At 36.6% G+C, this 26,829-nt stretch overlaps 1 protein-coding gene and 1 long non-coding RNA gene across 2 annotated transcripts; both read left to right on the top strand.

The window, feature by feature from the left end:
* The first annotated feature begins 766 nt into the window (after positions 1-766).
* LOC115436052 (carcinoembryonic antigen-related cell adhesion molecule 1-like) lies at positions 767-26,829 on the top strand. Its single transcript, XM_030158762.1, has 10 exons — positions 767-820; positions 20,512-20,832; positions 21,356-21,628; positions 22,025-22,291; positions 24,920-25,192; positions 25,330-25,581; positions 25,862-25,964; positions 26,070-26,098; positions 26,249-26,337; positions 26,465-26,829. The coding sequence occupies exons 1-9, from the start codon at positions 778-780 to the stop codon at positions 26,308-26,310; spliced, it is 1,623 nt and encodes a 540-aa protein (XP_030014622.1). The 5' UTR covers positions 767-777; the 3' UTR covers positions 26,311-26,337; positions 26,465-26,829.
* Positions 14,634-15,704, top strand: LOC115436067 (uncharacterized). The gene is made up of 3 exons (XR_003937771.1): positions 14,634-14,819; positions 14,929-14,997; positions 15,118-15,704. It is a non-coding gene; the product is annotated as an uncharacterized LOC115436067 (long non-coding RNA).

Raw genomic sequence — 26,829 nt, 5'->3', positions numbered from 1 at the left:
CAGTTCTTACATCAGTAGCTATTGCATTGTACTGCCAAAAACAGTGCTTTTAGGCATTCTGTGTTTTCTTTTCTGTCTGTTTTAGTCACATGATACACAGGAGTTAGTACTTGATTGCATCACCATTGTTCTGATGACTTTTGATGGTCTAATATTTTTTTCGGTGACTGTACATTCATGTAAAAAAATATCTTAAGTACAAATTTTAAAACACAATCTCTAAGGTAAATATTAATCTATGTGGTTAGACCTCATGATGAGCTCCAAAGTTTATTCTGAATTATTCTGTCTTACCAATATGATGAACAGCTGACTTTTCTTTTATAATAAATACCTGCATTTCTATCAATTTACAGCGGCTCACAGTCCACACTGTCGATGATTAACAGTTGGATGTTTAGTGTTCAGAGGCGGCTGATGATAACCACCCACCCACACTTCTTATTACCTCCTCCAAGGAGGTTATGTTTTTGCCAGGGTTTGTTTGTTTGTCCGTTAGTGTGCAACATAACTCAAAAAGTTATGGACAGATTTGGATGAAATTTTCAGGGTTTGTTGGAAATGGGATAAGGAAGAAATTATTAAATTTTGGTGGTGATCGGGGGTGGGGGGGCCATTGGTCAGCCTTGGCGGATGTCTGCGCTCTCCGAGTGCTTCTAGTTTATACTGTGACCTACTTCCTTCTATCAGCTTCATATTCACAGTCTCATACCAGTCAACAAAGTAAAAGAGTTCAACAAAGATCCTTTTTACTTTGTCGTAGTTAATGATATTGTGATGGAAAGGATGCTAATACATATCATCCTAGGAAGTATATTTGGTAAAATCTGACAACTGGATACAACACAAATATGTTTTGCTGCCATTTTGTGGAAGTCTTAGAGGCAAGATGCATTGTTTTTGCTGTATGGTCATAAATAGTATGTAGTTATAAAGGTACTCATGTTTGGATTATAATAACTAATTGTGGTAATTATAATATTTGATGCAATGGTCTGGTTCCTCCTTGTTTTTATTCGAATTATCTACTTCAGGTACAATAGACAAGTCTGACACTCACCTCATCTTCCCCTAAATGTTTGGTTCTGTTTGAGTAAATATTCTCAGAACTGTAACTGTTTCCTCCAGGTTTAACCAAAGGAGCTGGTGTGTTACCAGCTGGTCCTCTGAATGCAGCTGTAGGAGGAAATGTGATGTTCCCAACAATACATTTCTATCAATAATATGGATATTTGGCAAAGTTGGTACAATTGTCACATCTACTTCTACCAGTACTACAACTGCACCAGGGTATGAAGACAGGGTCACTGTTGACATTTCTACTGGGTCTCTGGAACTCAGGAATGTGTCTCCAGATGACAGTGGAACCTATACTGTGGCCCTTACGAATCAAACAGGAGCAGGGCTAAGTGTACAAACACTGAATGTACAGGGTAAATATGTTTCACACACTGCATCTATTCCAGTGATGAACAGAGGACAGTAAACAATACTCAAATATTGAGCATTCAATCTTATAAAATAGTTGTATGAAAATTGTCTAAAACATACCAATCAGATTACTACATTCGGCTGTAACACTAGAAAATTAAATATCCTTAATTTTAAGGTCCCAGACTCTTCTTGTGTAATGTCAGAAAATCATACATACAGCTTTAATTGAGTTGTATTTGTAAGATAGTATTACAGAAATGCATTTGTTATAGTATTGATGATTAGGTAAGTGGTGACATACATCTGTCCTGTGATGGGACTAGTACAAAGGCTGAACCCAAATGCAAGACCAGAACGCAGATGACCAATTGAGAGTGTTTATTAAACACAATCACAGTAGGAAAAACACAGCACAGAATAATTGAGACGTCTATGAAGGCGTGTGATTCAGGACTCTTGGTCCGGGCTGTGAGCGGGGAATATGGATGGTCAGCACGGCCGAGCCGGAGGATTCCCGTCAACACCCCGACTAGGGCAAAACAGAGGATAGTCAAAAAACAAGCCAGGTCATACACAGGACTGCGGTCAAGCCAGCTGACTCCTTTTTTATTTTACGGTCAAGCCAGCTGACTCCTTTTTTGCGAAGTCAGTCCAGCCGCTCTAACATTTCAAGTGCTCCCGTATTACGGACTTTACGGTAAATACATGGTGGTGGTTGAGAAAGTCAGCGCTAGGATGCTACAGCGTGGACCATCTTCCGGTTTTCAAAATAAAATGTGGGTTATTGATGGGCAATAAAGAGACACGTCAGTGTGAGTCTTCACTGGTTTTTAACCATTATATCGTCCGCGGTAACTTGCCGTACGTGTTTGCTGGCAGCGGTGATTCAGGATACACCCCAGACCCTTTGAACAGATTAAGACATTGTTTCCATCTCTTCAATAAATGTTTATCTTGTATTGCGCTAAAATGCTAACATTTACAAAGTTAATTTCATTAAAAATATGGAAATTATTCAAATGTAATAAAAAGAGGTGTAACTCAACCAGCCCATGTAGTACTATGATCCTGCACTGATTTTGAGTCAATAGGTCACATGACCTGGAAGCTACTAAGCTAAAATGCTAATATTTATATTAAAAAAAATCATTAAAAATAGCAACAGTGTTAAAATGTCAAAAAAAAGACTAACTCATTCAGCCAGTACCATACTACAATCTTGTAGGGATTTTGGGTCAATAGGTCACATTACCTGGAAGCTATTGAGCTAAAATGCTAATATTTATATTTTTAAAAAATCATTAAAAATAGCAACAGTGTTAAAACATCACAAAAAAGACTAACTCATTTAGCCAGTGTACTGCTACAATCCTGCAGTGATTTTGGGTCATCAATGGGTCACATGACCCGGAAGCTATTGAGCTAAAATGCTAATATTGATATTTTAAAATTTCTTAAAAATAGCAACAGTGTTAAAATGTCACAAAAATGACCGTAAGTTGTTCAGCCAGTACCGTACTACGATTCTGCAGTAATTTTGGGTCAATAGGTTACATGACCTGGAAGCTATTGAGCTAAAATACTAATATTTATGTAAAAAAAAAATCTTAATAGCAACAGTGTTACAGTGAAATTTGTTGAACTAAAATACTAACATTTGCATTAACAAATTTCACTGTAACACTGTTGCTATTAAGATTTTTTTTTTAACATAAATATTAGTATTTTAGCTCAATAGCTGATGGGGCCGATTGCCAAGGCCAATGCCAATCGGCCCCAATGCCGATTGGCATTGGGGCCGATGCCAATACCGATATTGAGGGCTAAAAAGAGCCGATATCCAATATATCGGCTGATAACCGATATATTGGCCGATATATGAAATAAGAACACTGATCTACACAGGATATAATAATCTTATATTAGGTAGTTGTGGACAGGTGGATAAACAGTTGCATAAATCTGTGTTTATCTCACATAGATAATGGACCCAACTTTCAAATGCAAACTATGCAATCACAAAAATAATTAGAGCAAAAAACTATGACTGAGCACACAATTCTGTTTTCACACAAATTTTGATGCGTCTGCCTCACAGCACTATAACTTCTTATGTGGACTAAGGACTAAACTGAGCATGTGCAGAGTGAATTAGGTGAGTCCTAAGTTGTTCCTGATTGGAGCAACTGCAAGAGTTACAACTGACCCGTGTTACAACTGTCCCCAGTCTCCCCTACACTATTAACACCCAGGCCTGTCTGCAGAATGAAACTGAGGGAGACAGGAAGAGCACGGACATGGGTGTGTGGGGGGGTGAATACTTCATAAGATGGGGGAGGTCTGTGATTTTCTGAGCGGGGGGGGGGGGTGGGGGTTCGTCAGAGCGCATGGTAGCGGTCTGTGATTTTCACCGGGGGTGGGGGGGGATAAGCAGTCCATCCTTGTCAGAGCGCACGAGCGGGGTGGTGGTGTTGCTCCATGATTATCTGATTGTGTGTGGGGGGGTGATAGAGTCATTGTCTGAGCAGGAGTGAAAGTGAAACTAACTCGCTTTAAAGTTCCTCTTATTCTCTGCCCCCCCCCCCACACACACACAAGCAACGAGTGACAGAATCTCTGCGCAGCCAAAAAAAGTTAATATATTGACTACATATTGGCCGATGTTGATTAATTGGTGATACGCTATAATTGGCCCGATTAATCGATCGGGCTCTAATATAATTTAGAGATCAAACACAGCAGGTGGTCCAACAGGAGGATGTGGAGCTGCCAAGGAAAGGCCAGAAATCTACAGTATTTAGTGCATTTGTTTCTTGTTTTTGTTGAAAATGAGGAATATTGAAGCGTTTATATCAAAAAGCTAAACTAATATGTGGAAGACTCATAATTGATGTCAATGTGTAAAGTTTATAAGGAACCTGGTGCTTTAGAAGATGTTTGATCTAAAGTTTGGTGTGGACTCTAACATTTTGTTGAATGATGGGATCTCTTAGAGCTGTTTGTTATTATTGTTATTAGTATTTTATTTTGTGATTTTGAATACAGTGTTACTGTTTGTAAATAAGAAAGAGTCAAAAATTTAAATAGGAAATCAGTTTTATCTTAAAAATCAATGTCTTTGAAAAAACAATTTTCTCAGTTTTTTGCTCAAAATTCAGTTTTTCCTGAAAATGACAAATCTTCAAATGTTTACATCTCACGAACAAATGAATATAGAATAAAATTGTTTTTTCCTGTTTAAAAGTTGGAGTTCTGTTCTTTCTTCTGATGTGTCCAGTGTTCACATACACCTAATGCAACATTTTCAGTGAGCCTTCAAAGATTAGTGAATATGATCAAAAATAAGTACAAGTGGTCCTGGCTCGAGGAAACCGATAGAAATGTCGATTTTCTGTTTTTCTTCTGCTATGCGCCCAAGGACTAACAACTGACTGCTGTCAGAATACGTCGATCTCAGGTATAATCCTTACACTGAAAATGGAACACCTTTGTCAAACTTTGTTGATGGAAATGACGTGGATAGATATTTGGATAGAATGGCACAAAATGGAACCTATGGTGACCACATAACACTGCAAAGAGCGGCTGAAATTTTTAGTGTTCAGTTTCTAATTGTTTCCTCACTGGGTATCAACGCTTCCACCATTATATCTCCATCCAACACGTATTGTGACAGCAGTCCGTTGTTAGTCCTTGGGCACATAGCAGAAGGGCATGGAGAGCACTATTTGAGTCTGGAGGGTCCTGTCTCATCCTTTATTGGAAACATTTTGACCGCTCAGGCAGAAAGGATTTTTCCATTGAGTGGAAACAACCAAACAAATAAGAAAATTAACATCAGTAAGATTCAACTTCAAAGTGTCCAGCTAGATTCATCAGAAGACCTTGAACCAAACCAGTCAAGTAATCAAGATGTGGACCACCATGATAATTATCAAGAGAACTGTCACCCAGACCACCCACAATCTGTGACTACATTGCAGAACATACTTCTCCCACCTGTTTGACCTTCTCTCCTGACCTGCGCGCCCAATCTATCCAGCCTCATTAAATCGATCAGCCTGTTGTGCCAACAGAAATTTTGACGACAATAATCCAAATGACCCTTGAAGATGACATGTCAGTGCTTGGCACCTTCAACAGAGTGTCTGATCTTTTCAAACACCTTGCGGCTCAATTCCATCCGTACATCTATCTAAGATAAACGTTAAGCCAAAGCCTTGAATTGGAACACATTGGAGACCACACAATAAGTGTACAAAAACTGTACAAAGCAGCAGGACGCTGCAGTGGTGTGGCAGGAAGACTTAAGGAGCTGTTTAGCAAAAATTCCAAGTGGATTATGGCATGGCTGTTAATCGAGCATACTAGTCATGGACAATTTAAAATTAAAGATGTCTTTTGGAAATTGTCATTTAGACATGTGTTTGGCACCGATTAGTGTGTGTTTATTGGCAAAATACATTTTAGTTGCAAGTTAGCCACCAAAGGTGTGACGGTTTAGCTCTTTTTTTATATCCAGAAATGTTGTTTACATTGTTAAAGACACTTTCCTGAGGTTTTTTTTTCCAACTGGCATAGACATCTTATATTGATCAAAATATTTTAATTTGCCTTAAAAAGGTTCTGTTTAGAAATAAAGCCATTCATTGTTCAACATCAGCATTTTCTACTTGGTGTGTGTACTAATTGTGAATGAAATGGAGATATCTATCTATCTAGACACACACACTCGCTATCATTAGCACTACTACAACTACTTATCTGCAGGGCTACTTCAATTAAAGAGGGCAAAAAAAATCTACTGGAGTGTCGTTATTACGTAATGAACCATGTTATTACATTTTCCTGAAAATAAAAATGTGTCAAGTGCATTTTGTAATAAATTTCTCAAATTGTAATAACTTACTACATAATGCGAAAAAATTTACTACATAATGCACTGAGGTATTTTATTACAAAATGCGTCAGTTTATTACATAATGCGGCTTTATTACAAGATGACGTGACATTTTTATTACATTTTGAACTTTTATTACATAATGGGAATTTATTACATAATGCGGCTTAACAGGGTCTGGGGTGTATCCTGAATCACCGCTGCCAGCAAACACGTACGGCAAGTCACCGCGGACGATATAATGGTTAAAAACCAGTGAAGACTCGTACTGACATGTCTGTTGATTGCCCATCAATAACCCACATTTTATTTTGAAAACCGGAAGATGGTCCACGCTGTAGCATCCTAGCGCTGACTTTCTCAACCACCACCGTGTATTTACCGTAAAGTCCGTAATACGGGAGTACTTGAAATGCTTGAGCGGCTGGCTCGACATCGCAAAAAGGAGAGTCAGCTGGCTTGACCGCAGTTACACAGGAGGGCAATTCAGGAGGCAACGGGACATGAGGGATAGGCTACTCACGGTCAAAGTCCAGGCAAGGGTCGAAACACAAGGTAACACGTTGGAGGCTGAGGTAACCAGGGAATAGGCAGAATCAGAAGTCGATGTACGAACCAGGTCAGAACCAGACGAGCAGACAGACGAGGAACAGGCAGAATCAGTGGTCGGAAGGCAAAACGGGCAGACAGACTGACAGGTATCCAAAAACGCTGGTAAGTGAGCACACAAAGGTAAAACACAAACTGGCAAAGGAACAGGGGAAAACACAGGGTTTAAATACACAAGAGGGCGGGAAGACAATTGAACACAGGTGGAGACAATCAGGGAGGAGTCAGGTAATCAGGAGCAGGTGAAACAATCAAGGAGGGGAAGTAAAGACACCAGACATGACACATGAGGGAAACGTAACAAAATAAAACAGGAAATGACAGCCAAAACAGAAAAGACAGACAGTCTGGGAGCAGACATGACATGTCCATTTCTGCAGTAAAACTTGGTTTTGGTGATATGGGTCATTTTCATATCATATCATATCATATCATATCATATCATATCATATCATATCATATCATGTCAGCGATAAGAACTCACCACAATGAGGTCCTCAGCTGTACCTTTGTTATTAGATGTGACAGTATTTTTTGCCAGTGTCTGCATATAAACATTGAGCTTTCAAAGTTTTTTAATAACTTTAAATCACATTTTTCTTTTTAGATATGTTAACATGTAATTATGAGACCGTGACTAGAGAAACAAAAATTACATACTTACTCTGCATCTAATCTGTGTTTGTTTGTATTTGGAAAATTTAATCAGTCTATTGGCCAAATGAAGTCCATTAGAGCACAAAACAACATGTCTGGTATTTTTAGTTGAATGGTGTTTTGTGATGCATGTCATTTTACATTGTACAGTGTTTTGTGTCTTTCTGTGCAGGTGGTTCAGTTTTAAGATCACATTGAGTGAGGTTAGGTTATATTTCTCATCTGACCTACATGGTTGTCTGTGATAATTATGTGTTGATGTTTTCGTGTTCAGATCATGATTCCCTGATTATGTAAATTTGATGCTATTAGAACTTGTTTGTTATGGTACATGTTAAATAAACATTTAGAAGTCCTCTTTTTCATTTTTAAACTGAAATGTTTCAGTGTAACTATTGAATGTCTCTGTTTATGGCAGTGATCACAAGTCACTGCAATGTTGTCCTCAACTGTCCTTTCATCATTCAATGAAAAATATAAAACCAGTTTATTTTCTATCCACAGTTCCAGTCTCTAATGTGAAAATAACCACCAGCAGCACAGACTTAATGGAGTTCAGCTCTGTCCGTCTGTCCTGCTCCTCCTCTGGATCCTCTCCATCTCTCAGCAGGTTCAACAACAGCTCTGAGGTTACAGCAGACAGAGTTCAGATCACTGATGGAGGATCCAATATGACTATAGTCAGTGTGACCCGCTACGACCAGGGACCATTCAGGTGTTCTGTGTCCAATCTGGTCAGTGATGGAACCAGTGATCCAGTAACCTTCAACATCAGCTGTGAGTTATTAACCTCTAACTTAACTTAACTTAACTTATCTTCTGCATCTATAGAAAGTTTTTCATGTGGTAACAAAGGGAATCCTCATGCATACAGTATGTGAATGGATTCAATAAGAGATCTACAAAGGTACTTTAACACTATTTGTGGACATATAATTCCATTTATCAACTCAAGTGATTTTAATGTACAACGGGAAGAACTGGAAGAAGACCAGTGTTTAAAAATAAAAGTTTTAAAATCAAAATTAAACTATTCCAGTACAAGTAAAAGTTCATAATTACCCTATTGCCTGTAAGGTGTAATGAACTAGTGGATTAAACAACTTTTTAAATTACCTTCTGTTCATTATTTGCTTGTTTTAATGCTTTAAGGAGCTTGTGGACATTGTGGCAGTTTGTTTTTACAAGGGGAGACTGGGGACAGTTGTAACATTTTTGAGATTTCTGTCTCTAACTTTGAGGTCTTTTAACCCAGTGTCTTCAAACTGCTCTATAAACTAGCTTCAAGTGTCTGCTAATAAAAGACCTACAAAGTGTCTGTGCAACACAAATAGAAAATGCATGACTTAATCTCAAACACAAGGATTGAAATGTTACAATTGACCCCATAGTCCGGGTCAGTTGTAACATACCTTGGGATAAAACGTAACTTTATGAAATCAGGACCATGACAGTGACTTAAGATATTGAACGTTTTTAATTCAAAACATTTAAACAAAATTGCTGTGATTCCACAAATTACAGCGCTTAAAACAATGTGATATCATGACTCGCGTAAATATACACTCCACTTTTACTTGGCGTGTTATCTGTACGCATTATAAGCTTTTCGCTTGTATGTTCACGCTGCATCAAATACAGTGGCAGCTGCTTGTCTTTCAGACAGGGGAAGCTCATTGTCGGCTTACATAAAAAAAAATTGTCAAGTTATTTAAACATAAATTCGTCCCTCTGTTCCTTTTTAAGAAAATGCTCAGTGACCTTATCATACCAAGTAGGCGTCTTTTCCAAGGACTTGACCAGTGTCCTCTCAATGTCCAGCAGAGCAAGGCTGCTTTGATGGCCTTGGCCCATTGTGTTGCAAGTGTAAGACTTCAGCCTTTTTAAACAAGAGACGCTCCTTTCACTCTGACCTAGCCGACAGTTTGATTGATTTAACTATCTACAAAACGATATTAAACTCAAACAAGAAATGATTAAATTATGTAACTGAAACAAGAAAACGCTGAAATTATGTTACACTGAAACAAGGAAGTACAATGAGTGTGTTTTATTTACAGTGCAAGAAATGAACGAGTAATTTCGTAGTAGTTTCTCTCTTGATTTCACAGCAGAATGTGCGGCGGTATTAAACTGAACTGTGACAGTGAAGGAGTAGATCTGACAATAGCTGTCAATCAAATGGGATTCAGCCTTTCGACTGATCATCCAATCAGCACGTGGGATTCTGGCGTCCAGCCCGGCCGAGCTCCGCCCACAGCTCCATTCACCCCCAGAGACGCCTGGCGTCCGGGGGCGGGACAACATCGTGGCATTTATCCAATTACCGTCCAGTTTTGAGGCAATGAAAAAAAGTGTTCCACTCAGTCACATTGAAGCCCAGAGATGCCCGGAGTCTACGGACAAATGCACTGAGCAGAGATGTATGAGAAAACAGTGCAACGAGAATGTATGAGAAGTGAACATCGAGTCTGTTGGTTTGTGATGAAGCTGATTCTGAATGAACTCATCTTTGAAATTAACGTGTTCCAACACATTTGTAGTCAATAAAATGTCAACACAACCGAACATATTTAACCATTTAATTTTCGTAATTTTAGGGGAAGCCGGGCTTCCCTTGCAGTCTATGAGAAATCGCCACTGGTCAAATACCACGCCTTTTAGCCTACTCATGGAAGGTCGCTTGATCCTCGATCTTTTAACTTCTTCCTTGCTTTGCAGAATCTATACAGTGATCTGGTATATGACATACAATTTTGCCTCAGATCTGACTGACTTTCCATGGATCTTTACATCAGTGAATGCCCTCTCCAAAATGCCAAGAGCCAACCCCGTGTCAGTCATTCTCTTCTGGGACCTATGTAAAAACTAGAAAAAAAAAGAACAATTGAAATTTAGCTTTGGGTCGTCACAACCCACCCCAAGAAAGTTTGTTGCATCTGTCCCTGAGTGCATTAGTGATGAGCTAGCTTGCCTTACGGCTAGAAGCTAAAACATTACCACAAATAACCTGATTGAAAGACAGCTAAACAGACACATAATCGACGTGACATACCTTTAATCAGTCCAACTACAAAGCAAGCTATGTAATCACAAAAGTAATTCGAGCAAAAAAGAAAATTACTTTCTTACCACAAAATTATGATCTCCCTCACAAATTTTGATGTGTCTGCCTCACGGCACTACAACTTCCCATGTGAACAAAGGACTAAACTGAGCATGTGCACAGTGAAGCAGGTGAGTTCTAACTTATTCCTGATTGGAGCAATTCCCTGTGTTACAACTGACCTGTGTTGCAACTGACCCCGGTCTTCCCTACTACAGTTTTAGGAACACAGAAGTTAAGGGGTCATATCCCTCATAGATCTGCCCCTGTGTGGCAGTAAATCTGATCTTTAGAATAAACATTTCACTAAGATGCACAAATACAGAAACCAGCTGTCTGCAGTGTGTTTAGAAATCTGATTTTCATTGATATGGTGAAACTGCTTCAAAGAGAAATGTGTCAGATGTTATATTAAGGTCTGTTTTTCTTGACTTATACAACCATAATACTGACTTTCCTGTATTTTTTTTTTTTTTTTTTCTGATGGACCCTATAATGTCAAAATCAGCGGTCCAACAAAGTTACAAAAGGGAAAGAACTTGGAATTAAAGTGCATTGCTGAGTCTGTACCACCTGCAATTTACACCTGGATAAGAGACGGGGAAAGAATTCTCAACAATTCTGACGTGTTCATTAAACAAAATGTTCAGACAAGTGCCACCTACACCTGTGAAGCAAAGAACAGTGTGACGGGCAGATTGGCATATGGAGAGCACCACTTGACTGTTAAAGGTAAAACTGAGCTGACAGGGAAAGTTTGGTCTTAACCCTCAAATTTGTCAAACTTTCATACAAATGCATATGAAATCAGAACAAACAGGACACCAGATATTCTTATTACAATAGAATGAAGATTTACACCCAAGGGATATTTTGATGTTTTCTTTACCTACAGAAAATTACGTATTTGAGATCAGATTTGTATTTCAAAAATACCCCTAAGCAACGCAGTCAAATATACTGTGAGGTTTGTGCTTGACCGTGATGTACCATAATATAATTAACCCATAAAGACCCAGAGCTACTTTTACTTTTCCTATATTCAATTGTTTGATCATGTAGATGTTCCTAAAAGCTCAGATTAAAGTTGAGGGTTATTGTGTACAAAAACAAAACTGGAAAAAAAGTGACTTTTAAGGCAACAATATCAATAACTGAAGACAAACATAAGCATCTAACACCATTGTCATTGATCCAACTCTGTGGGTTTTACTAGTGAATCAATGCTGCAGAATATGACAGTGTTTCCATGGTAACTACTGAACCTCTGAATGTCCAAATGGGTCTTATCTGATGACCATGAAAAGATGAACAACTGCATTTTATGCCCGTTATTTAGATTTATTGATAGGATTAATGGACCAACATGTATTAAACATTTTATATCAACTGATGATTGGTTGGCAGTTGCTGTTTGGGTCTTTATGGGTTAATGTAACATAATGTAATTACAAGCATTTTACATTAGAATTAAAATCAGTCATTGCAACACATAAATGAACAAAATCAGTCTCTGTATTCTAATAACTGAACAGGCCCTGGCAGAACAAAACACTTAACATGTGCATACCTAAATGTTTTTACCAGTTTAAATAATAAATGAACCATACAGAATTACTCACACTTGAAAACCTCAGAAATAGTTATGTAAATGTTTCTAATGAAAACTAATTATAAATCTATAGGTGCATTGTTCCATAATTTCACTTTACCTCTTTTTTTCAGCTTTGTGCGAAATAAACTTATATGTCCAAAATCATAATTGATCTCCTGTCAGTAAAATATATTATTAATTACATAACATGGGGGTTACAACAGATTAGTATTATTATAATAACAAGCTTTATTAATTAAAATGAAAAATACTAAATGTATAGTTACTTTAATTCTCAGTACATTATATGAGGAAGCTGTAAATTGTATACAAGACATTATAATTGAATATCTTCCTAGTGTAACCGGTGGTATCAGACTCTGCGTTGTGTTCTTTTTCTTTTAATGACGAGACCCGCACGTATATCCTTGGAGGCAGTCTCCGTTTATTATTCTGACAAAATGATAAAACATAACAACCTCCGGTCAGCATTCCCCATGTAAAACACTCCTGCACAAACCAAATAATAAAGAAATATGTTTAAATACATTATAAGTGCCTAATACAGCCTAAACTAGCTGGTTCATGTAAAAAAAAAATTAAATTAACAAAGGTTAGACCAAAAGTTTCTATGAACTACATGGCTGCTTACCTCTCCCACAGAAAACCAGAACAAAAGGGAGGAGGCAAAGGTGCGAAAACTCAAGTTATAGTGCGCAGCGTTACACTGTAAACGGTTCGATGGGGAACAGACCAAAACAAAAAGTTCCACACACACTGATCCGGAGGCCCACAATGTCAGGTACTAAACCAAAAGAAATTAAAATAAAATGAACAGATTTTGTGTAATTATAACAATACACAATACAATATACATACCCACAGTGCTGCTAAATAATTGACCCTGTTACACTAGACTTATACAAGATTGCCACTGATGTACTGTAGATATAATAAATATGTTGTTTATGATACGTCACAAACTTTCTGAATTTTGTCTCAACTCTTCTAAAGTCAACCTCACAGATATTAATTACACTTTGTTTTCTTAACATTAGAGGACAATTTGTAGACATAAAACCAAATTTTGTGAATTAGCCTATTTTAACAGCATCCAAGGCTTAGTTGCTTAGTTTAGTTTTATTTTGAACACATAAAATCATCAGATAACAAAGAACAATATGACAAGGACAAAGTTTTTGGTGTTTGTTTAATTTTCTCCTAGAGCCAAAGAAGTTGGCATTATCTGACAAAAGAATCCATTTTAACTCAGTTGCATTAATATATGATTATTGTTGTGACGTTTGAGTTAATAATAATAATTTCTACACATTGTTGTCTAATTTCTTAATGACTAAGCTGTGCTTCGTCTCATGTGCTTATTGTTCCAATTTCTGCATTAGATGACTACATACACAGGGTGGGGAAGCAAAATTTACAATATTTTGAGGCAGGGATTGAAAGACAGTGTATGACCAATTAGTTTATTGAAAGTCATGAGAATTTATTTGCCACAAGAAAATTTACATAATAGAAAATGTTTTTATTCTATGTGTCCTCCTTCTTTCTCAATAACTGCCTTCACACGCTTCCTGAAACTGTTCCTCAAATATTCGGGTGACAACTTCTCCCATTCTTCTTTAATAGTATCTTCCAGACTTTCTCGTAATAGTTTTGCTCATAGTCATTCTCTTCTTTACATTATAAACAGTCTTTATGGACACTCCAACTATTTTTGAAATCTCCTTTGGTGTGACGAGTGCATTGAGCAAATCACACACTCTTTGACGTTTGCTTTCCTGATTACTCATATGGGCAAAAGTTTCTGAAAAGGTATGGATAATAGTGTTAGGTATGATTATGACATCAATATATGTTTGGTTTCAAAACAATTGACGTAGTGCCTGCTGAGAAAAAACAACTAAATGTTCATTGTAAATTTTGCTTCCCCACCCTGTATAATATCAAAAAACATCTTAGGGCAATATAAATACCACTGAACACTCAATCATAATCCTTTATTCATGTAAACCCTTCACAACTGAATGCTTCTCACTTTTGTTTCTGTTTCATTTTATTTTAAGAAGACAAGTCTCCACTTTACATTATTGGAATAGTTGTCGCGTGTCTACTGGTTTTTGAGAGTTTGTGTTGCCTACGTTTGCAAAAAAAAAGTAAGAGAATAATAGAACTGTGTTATGCTAATTTATGCCAATAGACTTGTGATCAAATTTGCTACACTGATTAAATTCTGATTATATCTAAACATTTAAGTTTAAACAGACACTGAACTGTTTCACAGCTTTATTACCTGAAATACAAAGCACATTTTTAACAAGACACTGTATTCTGTTTATTATGTCAATGACAAAAAGCATTCTGATTATTTTGAAATAATAATTCTAAATGTACTCTTAAGAATCAGAAATGTCATCTTTCATTGTTTGCGTTGGCTGTACATTAACAATGTTTCACTTCAATATTTAGAAAAAAGAAGAACAAAGCTCAGTCACCTACAGGTCCTAACTTCATCTTTTCTAAATTTAACATTAATTTACATCGTTATCACAGCAACATGAACAAAACAAAGACTGAACTTCACTGTAATTTGACTTTCTTTATGTCTAGGTAAAGAATGATGCATGAATGACAACTCCTCCCCTACAAATAAACGGCACAATTCTCTTTTGCTTCAACGTAAGTTTTTACTTCACTAATAAATGAGCATCAAGAGTGTGTTTGAAATTTATTCACATACTTTGTATAACACGGTAAACCATGCTGTCCTCATTTCTGATCATTATTCTCTGTCTGCAGATCACCAGAAAATATGAAAACCCACCATCTCTACCAGGAAAAAAGACAGATGACTGTTGTGATTAAGACTGGTTATAATAATAATAATAATAATAATAATAATAATAATAATAATAATAATAATAATAATAATAATGATAATAATTTTAATGCACTTTAAGTTAACAGATGCTTTGCTTTTTAATAGTACAATGCAACTTTATAGCAGCACTCCATTATGTTCAATAGTTAGATGTTAATTTGGGGAGGCAACATATTATCACTGTCACAAAAATTATGTAAATAACTGCTTGATGCAAGTAAAGGATGTGAACAATGAAATAAATTCCTGTAGCTGAAACATGTTTAATAATTAGAACCATAAAGCCAACCTAGAATCCAGCCACTAACACACACAAATGTGTCATGTGCTGTGAGTGCCAGCATGAACTCATAAGAATTGAGATATATTTTATGTCCATATTTTTGCACATTTTTACATGTTTTTTTTTTTTTTTTTTTTTTTTAAATATGTACTGTGGTTGCCTGAGTAAAAATGTCTGATTCACTGCACAAAAGACAGCATTGAATGACACTGGTCTACAAGTAAAATGACAGCAGCGGAACCTGTGGCAGCTGTGACTTCAGTCAATACAGGAAATCTACCAGCATGCTTTGCTGCCCTCTTGTGGTGTCAGTCTAACATGTTCAATGATGAGGGAAGTTGACAGTTCTACCGGAAGTTAAACTATTCCTGAAACTATGATTACTCAGAAATGAGAAGCAGAGGAAAACAACAAAAGTATTGTCTAAATCATTTGTTTTGCAATTGTGTATATGATTTGTTAGAATTAAATGAAAACATAAAACATGATTACACAATATGATCACAATTTAAGGGTCAAGGTTGGTATTTTAAGAAATGTAATGTAATAATGGTACAACAATATTCTTGTGACTGAAGCAAGTTTCATATTTGTTTTCTTTTTTCCATTGGACCATCTGCAGCATGGACATGAAGGGAAGGAAAAAGGAGGAAAACAACAAAATGTTCCAAATAAGCCAAAAAAGTTACATAAAACTGTAAAGTGTTGAATACATCTTGTAGAGAATACTCTAAAACCACTTTAAGAGGAAGAGCATGAAGGTACAGGACATCAGCTCCCAGTGAGTGGTTTATTTAAGGTGGACATAAAATGACAGGTGCACAACACGTGGAAAAAAAGTGGGCGGCACCAAAGTGCAGTGGTTAGCACTGTTGTCTCAAAGCAAGAAGGACCAAGGTATGGAGAGTGGAGTTTGCATGTTCTCCTAGTGTCTACATGGGTTCTCCAGGCACTCAGGCCTCCTCCCCCTGTCCAAAGACATGCTCCTTAAAAGGTAAACTGTTCAATCTAAATGACCTATAGGTGTGAATATGAGAGTGAATGGCTGCTCTAGCTGGGATACGCCTCAACATCACTGCAAACCCTCTCAATGACTGGGGTGTTCAGAAAATGAAGGTGACAAAAGTGACAAAAGCATAAAAACAAATTAAATGAAAAAGATAATGAGCAAAATGACTCCAGACAGACCCAGTGTTCAGGCTCTAGCAAAAATGTGTCTGCACATTCCTATATCTATAAAAGTACTTTAACTATCACAATAAAAACTACAATTTCAATAATAAGTGAGACCAGATACTAAATCAGCACAAAAATATGTGTCTATAAGGATTTTTTTAATGGTCCTGAGAATAAAACCCAGTAAACTTCTCATCCATACAACCCACACAAGATGGTTTAGGCTACATTTACATGTAGTTGGGTATCTGGAAAAACAGAGACTTGCCTCTGTGTTTGTGTCTATTGTTTACACACACACCAAAAATGATGGTTTCTAAAAACTCTGGCCAAAGTGGAGATCTGGTCATCCCCAACTACATAAACAATTAGACTGTGCATCTTCGTCTTTTGCTCTTCTGGAACTGGAGGTGTCACATGATGGGGTTATTAGTTCAATTCAGTTTGATTTAAAGACATTTTATTGCATTTTAACTTATGGTTTGGTTTTAATGGCATGCTTTTATTGTAGTTTTGTTCCTCATTCTGTGATTTCCTGATGACCAATGACTGGACTGACTGTTGAGCAGAGAATACAGGTTCAAATGCCATCAACAGAAGGGAGAACAGATGCAGAAAAGAGCAGATGGCCAGACCAGAGCAGAGACACCAACACTTGTACTTGTATGTGTATGTTGTGGGTATATGTATAAAAGTATGTACATATGTACGTGTATATGGATGTATGAGTGTGTGTGTGTGTGTGTGCGTGCGAATAGATATATAAATCTAAAAGAGTGATGTAAAAGGGAGAGGGATATATATATATATATATATATATATGTATATATATATATATACATACACATATATACATATATACATATATATATATATATATATATATATATATATATATATATAGTTATTATTATTATTATTATTATTATTATTATTATTATTATTATTATTATTAATACTTTATGGAGAGGGGGTGGGATCAAATAAACTGCACTTCTCCCGAACCCCTTTTTGGGCATGTAAATGGAACTATTGTGCTGTTCTTCTGTCTAAAATTGTTATGACTGTTGATATGTGTATTATTACCTCCGCCAAGGAGGTTATGTTTTTGTCAGCGTTGGTTTGTTTGTCTGTCTGTGTACAAGATAACTGAAAAAGTTATGGATGGATTTGAAATTTTCATTCAAATCCGTCCATAACTTTTTGAGTTATCTTGTACAGGGACAGACAAACAAACAAACATGTTGGGGGGGGGGCACTGATCTGCCTTGGCGGAGGTCTGCGCTCTCCGAGTGCTTTTCTAGTTATTTGTGTTTTGCTCATTCGTATATATGTTACATTTCATTGCATGTTCAGAATAAATCACTAAAATCAAATCAAAGTTAAACTTGGAGATGGATCAGGGCGTGATACATCATCATACGTCTCAATTATTTTTTCTTCCATCACTCCAAAAATGTTCACATGAGGGTGAAAAATATGTTCTCTGCATCTCGTTTCATCATTTCAGTGGCTCCTAACCTCAGCCCTCTGTGCGGAATTATGCATACAAACTGTTCGCATCTCCTTTTGAGACTTGTTAAATATAGACGCAGTTTCTATGAGCAAAAAAACTTTCTGGTTTGATAAATCACTTTGCGTGTGCTAAATTATTATATTTACATTTTCTCCTCCCAGCACATGTACAACTGCATGTAAACGCCCCATATTGCACATTCAGTGGGTCAAATGTATTAACTGGATGCAGACACGCTATTTTGCACCTTTGAAATATGCAACCCTTAGTACGCACTGTTAGTAAATCAGTTTGTACATTTTTTTGCGTGTGCAATGAGTTTGCACACGGTTTGTTAAATTGTTAAAACTATCATTTGTAATCATTTTTTGAATATTTTTTGGGGTGCATAAAAACCCACACACTTTAAACTTTAATCCTGCCTCCTGTTGCCTTACTGCTTGGTCCCTAACAGAGAGACTTGATCTAAGGCTCAAAACCTTCTTAGATCAAAACTGTCGAGCAACTCATGGCACCCAGTACACTTATATTGGAGGCCAAATTACTGAACAGGACAGGTAAAAAAAAACAAAAAACAAAAGGCTGGAACTGGTGAAAAAAATATTGGAAAATGGTACTGGCATATGTCTTAATGTTCATGCATAGAATTATTGTGAGAACTACAGCAGAGGGTGCACAGTGGTGCAGTGGTTAGCACTGCAACCTCACACACACGCTATGATCCCAGTAGAGGTTGGCAAAGACATTCTCTCTAGGTACCCCAACTTCCTCCCATTATCAAAGACACATAAATAAAATCCTCCATAGGTGTGAATGTGAGAATGAATAGTTGTTTGTTTGTGTGATCTGACACATCCAGGGTGTGCCCTGTTGGTAGCTGGGATAGGTCCCAACGTCCTCATAAACCTCCTTAGTATTAAGTAGATTAGATGGATGAATACTTAAGTGTGCACCAACAGATACTGTATAAAATGATGAAGAGCTGGAAAAAATATGACTTAACTTCATATCAGAAAATGTCAGACAGAATGAAATAAAAAGTTAAAATCTGAACAAGAAATGCAAGGAAATTCTATAATATTTAGAAGCATAGATGCATGAGTTTTGTGCTTTTTGTGTTTGTTTATATCCTGCTTTTGGGGCATAATACTACTTTATTTTCTTCATGATCTTTATAAATGACCTTTGAAATGATTAAACAATCAAGTTAATAATTAATTCAAGTGCAGGTAGTGGATGAAAGGTAAACTGATGGGAAAACCCCTTCAACCCAGTACATCCTAGTTCTCTTCCTTGTACTGTACATTAAAATTGACATCACAAACTGAAATGAGCAAAGTAGAATGAAGGACTGTGAGACAAATACACACTTCTTCATCATAAGTCAGGATTCTGCAGGTACGATGAATAAAGCTGTGATTCACATCATCTTCTTTGGAGTCATCTCAGGTAAGACCTTATTCAGCACAGAGGGTTTTATCTTCTAGACCGAATATTAGATATAGATGTTTAAAGGTGTTAGACTGCACCTGCTGTGATGTGTGTGTGTGTGTGTGTTTAATAAATATTGTAGGAAAATTAGATCATTACTTTAATGAAGTAAAACTAATCTGTCATTCTGTGTCTGATGAAATTCAGTTTACCGATAATCTTACATCAAATAAATAATAAATAAATAATAATAAATAATAACAAATAAATAAAGTACTGAACAATGAAAAAAGGTGCCCACTGACTATTTTCTCTGTTGTGTGCGTGTTGTTGTTGCTTTTTTTGTTGAGGATTGAATTGGATGAACAATATTGAAAGAAATAATGAAATGATTATCAATAATAAATTCTTAATTGGATTTTTAAATGTAGTTTCACTGTAAGACAGTTGTGACTTTACATCATGGTCAGATTGATCTGTTTTTCCTCATGATTCTCAGAGCTCTAACCATTTGTTCCAGGTTTATGAAGGTGTTATAAGTCCATTGTTTTTATGGTAAAATTATTCAAGTTAAATAGTTGATGTTGAATATGTTTTAAACTATCAGATTACATTTCCAGGTACAATCTTTTCAACCTGTTTTATTAGGACAGTGACATAAAATGATGAATATGTCTGATTTTATTTCACAGAATGGTCAGATACACTTGTGTTAACATTCAAATACTTTTATTGTGATAATTTATTAATAGGTGGTTTGGTCTGGTTCTTCCTCCTTTTTATTCATTGTAGTTCCTGCAAACACAATGAACATAAAAGACATGGGTCTGACACTCACCTCATCTTCCCCTAAATGTTTGGTTCTGTTTGAGTAAATATTCTCAGAACTGTAACTGTTTCCTCCAGGTTTAACCAAAGGAAATAGTCTGTTACCAGCTGGTCCTCTGAATGCAGCTGTAGGAGGAAATGTGCTGTTCAAAACAAAACTGGATCCAACACCATTGCAATCAATAATATGGGGATTTGGCACAGTTGGTACAATCATCACTTCTACTTCTACCGAAGACACAATTACACCAGGTTATGAAGGCAGGCTCACTGTCAACACTTCTACTGGGTCTCTGGAGCTCAGGAATGTGTCTACAGATGACAGTGGAATCTATACTGTGACCATTATACCACAAACAGGACGGGTGCTAACCAGAACCACAACACTGAATGTACAGGGTAAGAAAATGTTTCACAGATTACATCTATTCCAGTGATGAACAGAGGACAGTAACCACTGCCTCAATATAAGAAATACTACTGTTTGTTCAAATCTGTGTTCATTGTTTAAAAGAACATGTATTAAAGTGGTTGGAAAACAGACCAGTAAGATAATAACATCTAATAATGTTTTGGATTGTATTATTACAAACAATTTTATTTTATTTTCTGTTCATTACTGTTATAATATAATAATGTTTCTGTTATATTTTCATGGCCACGAAAACTTGTGCAAAATGTTTCAAATTATTGTTTCTCCACCTTCAGTTGTATATTAATCACTGTGAGACTGTGACAGAGGATTGTTTGTCATCATACATTCTCATTTAACAAGTGAAGAAGTGCTGCTTATCATTTTTATTTTTGACAGGACCTATTATAAACTCAGAATATACATTCTGTTTTGTACTGAAATGTTGTCCTCAACTGTCCTTTCATCATTAGATGGTAAATATTAAACCAGTTTATTTTCCATCCACAGTTCCAGTCTCTAATGTGAAAATAACCACCAGCAGCACAGACTTAATGGAGTTCAGCTCTGTCCGTCTGTCCTGCTCCTCCTCTGGATCCTCCCTCTCTTTCCGCTGGTTTAACGACAGCTCTGAGGTTACAGCAGACAGAGTTCAGATCACTGATGGAGGATCCACTATGACTATAGTCAGTGTGACCCGCTACGACCAGGGACCATTCAAGTGTTTTGTGTCCAATCTGGTCAGTGATGGAACCAGTGATCCAGTAACCTTCACCATCAGCTGTGAGTTATTAACCTACACACTCAGTATTTTAACTGTCAGTGTGTGCATGGAAACATTAGGTTTTCAATGTTGTTATTGTCATGACACTGTGACTAATGAAATTATAACTCAAAACTTACTTTGTTAAATCTTCATTTTTCTGCATTTGGGAAATATCACCAGAATCTTTAGGACAAATGAATCCATTGGACGACAAAACAACATGTCAGTGAAATTCTTTAGTTGCATGGTTTCTCGCTGTACGGTGTTTTTTTTTTTTGTGACCTGGTGTACTGTGATGCAGCTGTGCACATGGATCAGTTTTAAGATCACTATGAGTCCAATTATTTAGTTTTTCTCATCCTACTAACATGATATCTGTTTTAATTATTATGTTTTGGGGTTTTCTTTTTCAGATGGCCCTGAAAATGTCACTTTGAAGGTATCTCCATCACAAAAACACCATCCAGAAGGTTCAGACGTCACTCTGTCCTGCTCAGCTGTTTCAGAACCTACAGCTGAGTTTACATGGTTTTGTAATGGAGTCCTTCAGTCTGGTACTGGACCAGAGTTCAGACTGATGAACATTCAGATGAATCACAGTGGAAGTTACAGCTGTCAGGCTTTTAACAGCAAAACCATGAGAAATGAAATATCTCAACCTTTATTCATTTCTGTTCTGAGTAAGTTTGCACTCAAAGGTTTCATAGACTTTAAAATTTTCCTTTATGAGAATAAGTAATAATTCTATGTGTAATAACTGAGTAATAATTTTTATCTATGTGCATTTATTGGGCTTATGTGGGTTGATTCTCAGTCGGATCGGGGCCTTTCTGTGTTATTTTTACCTTTTCTCTCTGTGTTGACAGGTTTCCTCCAGGTTCTCCCTGTCATTAAACACATACAGTATAGGTACATATAGGTTAATTCTCCTGTCAGTTCCCCTGAACACAGACGCAGAACATCTAGAGTTGGTCCTTGAGTGCCTTCAGTGGCAGCTCACTGCTCCTGATGTGCTACATGCAAATGCTAGGTACTGTGTATGTATTAGGATGGGTCAAATACAAAAACCTGCTGTCCCTACAGGGATAATAAAGTGAGTTAATCTTTGTCTCATAGACTAAGACAAACAGTGGAAACAGGTGAGGTACTTGTGAGTCCAAATAATAAATTAGAATATAAGTTAACCTTTAACTTTTATATAGTGATAAATAAAGACCATTATTCACACTGTCCATCAAACCAATTGAAGATTAGCAGCTCAGTCCCTGATTCCTGTCCACATGTCAGTGTGTCCTGGAGTCCTTGAATGTGACATATTGTAAATCACCATGATGTTAGACCATGAAAGTGATAGTCCATTTGCAGTTCAGAGGTTTGTAGCACTGTTAGGGACCAAGCAGCCAAGCAGTGAGGATTAAACAGGATTAAAGTAACAAAAAAGTGGGGTTTTATGCACCCAAAGAAATGCACAAACTGACCAAACACAATGGCACAATTTGAACACACGCTAAATAAACAAACATTGGTTTGTCCCCTCTGTGGTGGAAGAACTGTAGAGAGAGTGGACCCTGCTGGACAGATAACAGGCCCCTGTGGAAACATACAAGTATTCAAAGTAGAACTGAGATCACTGCATTAAACATGGGTTTAACTATGAACTAATCAGCATCATCAACAACATAATTATACAGTGGCAATTTCTCATAGACTGCAAGGGAAGCCTGGCTTCCCCTAAAATTATGAAAATTAAATGGTCAAATATGTACGGTTGTGTTGACATTTCATTGACTATAAATGTGTTAGAACACGTTCATTTCAAGGACGAGTTCGTTCAGAATCAGCTGTATCACAAATTAGCGGACTTGATGTTGTTCACTTCTCATACATTCTCGTTGCGCTGTTTTCTCACTCGATCTCTGCTCAGTGCATTTGTCCGTAGACGCTCAGTGTCCATGCACTTCAATGGCACTGAGTGGAACAGTTTTTTCATTGCCTCACAACTGGACGGTAATTGGATAAATGCCACAATGTTGTCCCGCTCCTGGACGCCCGGCGTCTCTGGGGGTGAATGGAGCTGAGGGCGGAGCTTGGCCAGGCTGGACGCCAGGCTTCCACGTGCTGATTGGAGGATCGGTCAAAAGGCTAAATCTTGTTTGAATGACAGCTATTTTGAGATATATTCCTTCACTTGACAGAGTTCAGTTTAATACTGTCGCGCATTCTGCTGTGAAATTGAGAGAGAAACCACTACCAAATTGCTTGTTCATTTCTTGCACTGTAAATAAAACACACTCATTGTACTTCCTTGTTTCAATTTAACATAATTTCAACGTTTTCTTGTTTAGCTAGTATGATAAGGTCACTGACCATTTTCTTAAAAAGGAACAGAGGGCCAAATTTATGTTTAAATAACTTGACATTTTTTCTGATGTAAGCTGACAATGAACTTCCCCTCTCTGAAAGATGAGCAGCCGGCACTGTAATCATATGATTTTTACTATTAATAAAAATAGGACCAAGGGTCCTGTAGTCCAACGGCATATTTAAAGACATTAATTGACATTCGTTTGACCTTTCAGTGTCACTCAAGGTCAAGGGCTATGGCACCAAATGGAAGCCCATATGTGACTTCCTATCTATTGCCAATAGTAATCATATCAATATCTTCAACTGTTTTGAAATCATAGCAGTTTCAAATGTGTCCCATTATAAACCAATGGGGATTTTTAAAAGGTCAAAATTTAAATCAATATTTCCCAATTCTTTGCACAAACTTAGTAGCCCTTGCCCCACAGAAGTTCCACAACAAATATCAAGTTATTTCTGAGAAGAAGATTCTTGAAAAATTGTTACTGGACGGACGACAGACAATGACTGATACCAATCGTCCATTGGACCCCTGGGGCCATTGGACTGAAAAGACAAACTCAAATTAATTTGCACTTGGTTTATCTGTCATGTAAAACACAGATGTATGACTAAATAAAAAGCTTGTGAAAGTCAAATATTTAGTAAATATTGACTGATTCAAGTCAAGTTTAATGCACAGACTTGTGGTTTTAACAGTTTCCTTCTGCAATTTATCTTTTTTTAATTTCATTTTGTCATTTTTCTCAGGCCTTGTTTTAAAGTCAGTTTAATGTCACACTGATGATAGAGTTGATGTATAGTTTTTTAAACTGTAAAAAAAACTGTATTAAGTGTGGGTAGTTCTTCATGTTTTACTTCTTCGTTTATTCAGTCATAATTCAGTTATGTCCTGATTTTACATTTTTCACCCACAATCTTTCTTTTTCTCTCTTCTACAGAGAATATATCAGATGTTTCTGTCACCTCCTCTACAGCCCTGCCAGTTGAAGGACAGTCACTCAACTTAACCTGTGATGCTTCTGGATCTGTGTTCACCAAAGAATGGATGAAAGACGGCTCAAACCTGAACTCTACTGACAACATAATGTTTTATGACGACATTACAGTGTTGTCCTTTAAGAATCTGAATAGAAAAGACAGTGGGAGATACACCTGTAGAGTCATCAGTCCCATCAGCAGTGACAGTTTCACATATGTCATCAATGTTAACTGTAGGTAACAGTGTGAATTTACTCTTCAGTTGTTGAAAGTGCACATTAATTATCTTTTTTTATTTATTTATTTATTTTTTACAGCATTTCACTAGATAATTTCACTGATTAATTGCGCTTCCCTATTTGTTTTTCAGATGGACCAGAAAATATTAAAATCGATGGTCCAAATAAAGTCTCTGTAGGAACACCTTTAACATTAAGTTGCTCTTCTGAGTCCACACCGACTGCCACCTACACCTGGAAACACAACGGAACAGTTATTCACCATTCTTCAGAGTACACTAAAGACTCAGCTGAATTTACAGACAGTGGAGAATACATCTGTGAAGCAACGAATAGTGTCACTGAGAAGACAGATTCCAACATGCACAGACTGGAAGTAACAGGTACGTATTTAGTGTTTGGAAAAGACCTGCCAAATATTTATCTTAATAAATTAAAATATATTTATGTTTTTCCCCAAATGAACCAAATGGATATCTGAACAACTAAAAGTACATCAGGTCTGAACATTAACCATCTGCCATCATCTTCAGTAAAACCATGGCATCATTTTCTGATCATGTTCATTTACAGATGATGTGTAATATGTTTGTGAATTTGTAAAATAATGTTCAGTACATGTAAGGTTAAATGTCTCTATTTCTTGTGATTTCTTTATTAAAGAACCAGAAGGTCTTTCAGGTGGTGCCATCGCTGGAATCACATGTGCATGTCTCATAGTAGCTGTTGCAGGAGCTGCAGCAGGGTACTACTTTTACAGAAAAAAGTAAGTAACAACTACCCAAACATGATATTCATAATACCCCAGAAGGCTGTTTCATTTCTAAATAACATCTGACTGACAATTCTTTTCTTCATGTGTAATGTTCAGAAATGAAAATCCTCGTCCAAATAATATAAGTAAGTATCTGAGTTAATTTTATTCTGTTTAGAGACAAAGTATTACATTTTAATACTGTAGTAATAATCAAAACAAAAACAATAATTCATAGTATATATCAGTTGTATGGTCTGTGTCAAAAACAACTCAACTGAATTATGTTTGTGTAGATCTAAAAGAAAAAGAAGAACATGTGTATGAGAACACATCAGCGATATATGAGAACACATGATAAACTAGTGATCTTTTCCTTTTAAAGGTGAGTACTGATGTTCCTATTCTTACTTCATGAACAGAAATAAATGAATTCTGTTTTTGTTAGTGTTCTTAATGACAACAATTTGACACTATTATGAGTGCATGTGTGCCTTTTTCTTCACAATGAGATGTTTTTATCTACAGAGGAGGCAGTTCACTTCCATGGATTCCACCATGTTTCTAAAACAGCTCAGAACAGACTTCCTCTTTTTATTTTATTTTGGCAACCATCATCAAACTGTGAATGTGGACCAGCGTTAATATCCCCTTAATTTAAGAGCTTCAAATAGACAAAGCAAACACTGACTGAAGTGAAATGAAATACTTTCATTTTCTGTTTTCATCTGGCTGCAATCTGTACCTTCACAAATAAAAGTGCATTTTATATTAGTTTTGTGTTGTTCTATGTGCGCTGACAATTAAAATCTGCTCTTTCCCTTTGTACTGATGATAATGAAAAACAAAAACCTTTACATGCCATAACCAGTGGAAA

This window comes from Sphaeramia orbicularis, chromosome 16 (genome assembly GCF_902148855.1).
Source record: "Sphaeramia orbicularis chromosome 16, fSphaOr1.1, whole genome shotgun sequence".
Classification (NCBI taxonomy): domain Eukaryota; kingdom Metazoa; phylum Chordata; class Actinopteri; order Kurtiformes; family Apogonidae; genus Sphaeramia; species Sphaeramia orbicularis.
This window is presented reverse-complemented; position numbering and strand designations above follow the sequence as displayed.

Coding starts and splice junctions, on each gene's coding strand:
- LOC115436052 (XM_030158762.1), top strand. CDS start 778: ATGGAAAGGATGCTAATACATATCATCCTAGGAAGTATATTTG. Junction 22,292..24,919: donor TTTATTCATTTCTGTTCTGA/GTAAGTTTGCAC, acceptor TCTCTTCTACAG/AGAATATATCAGATGTTTCT. Junction 25,965..26,069: donor TACTACTTTTACAGAAAAAA/GTAAGTAACAAC, acceptor TGTAATGTTCAG/AAATGAAAATCCTCGTCCAA.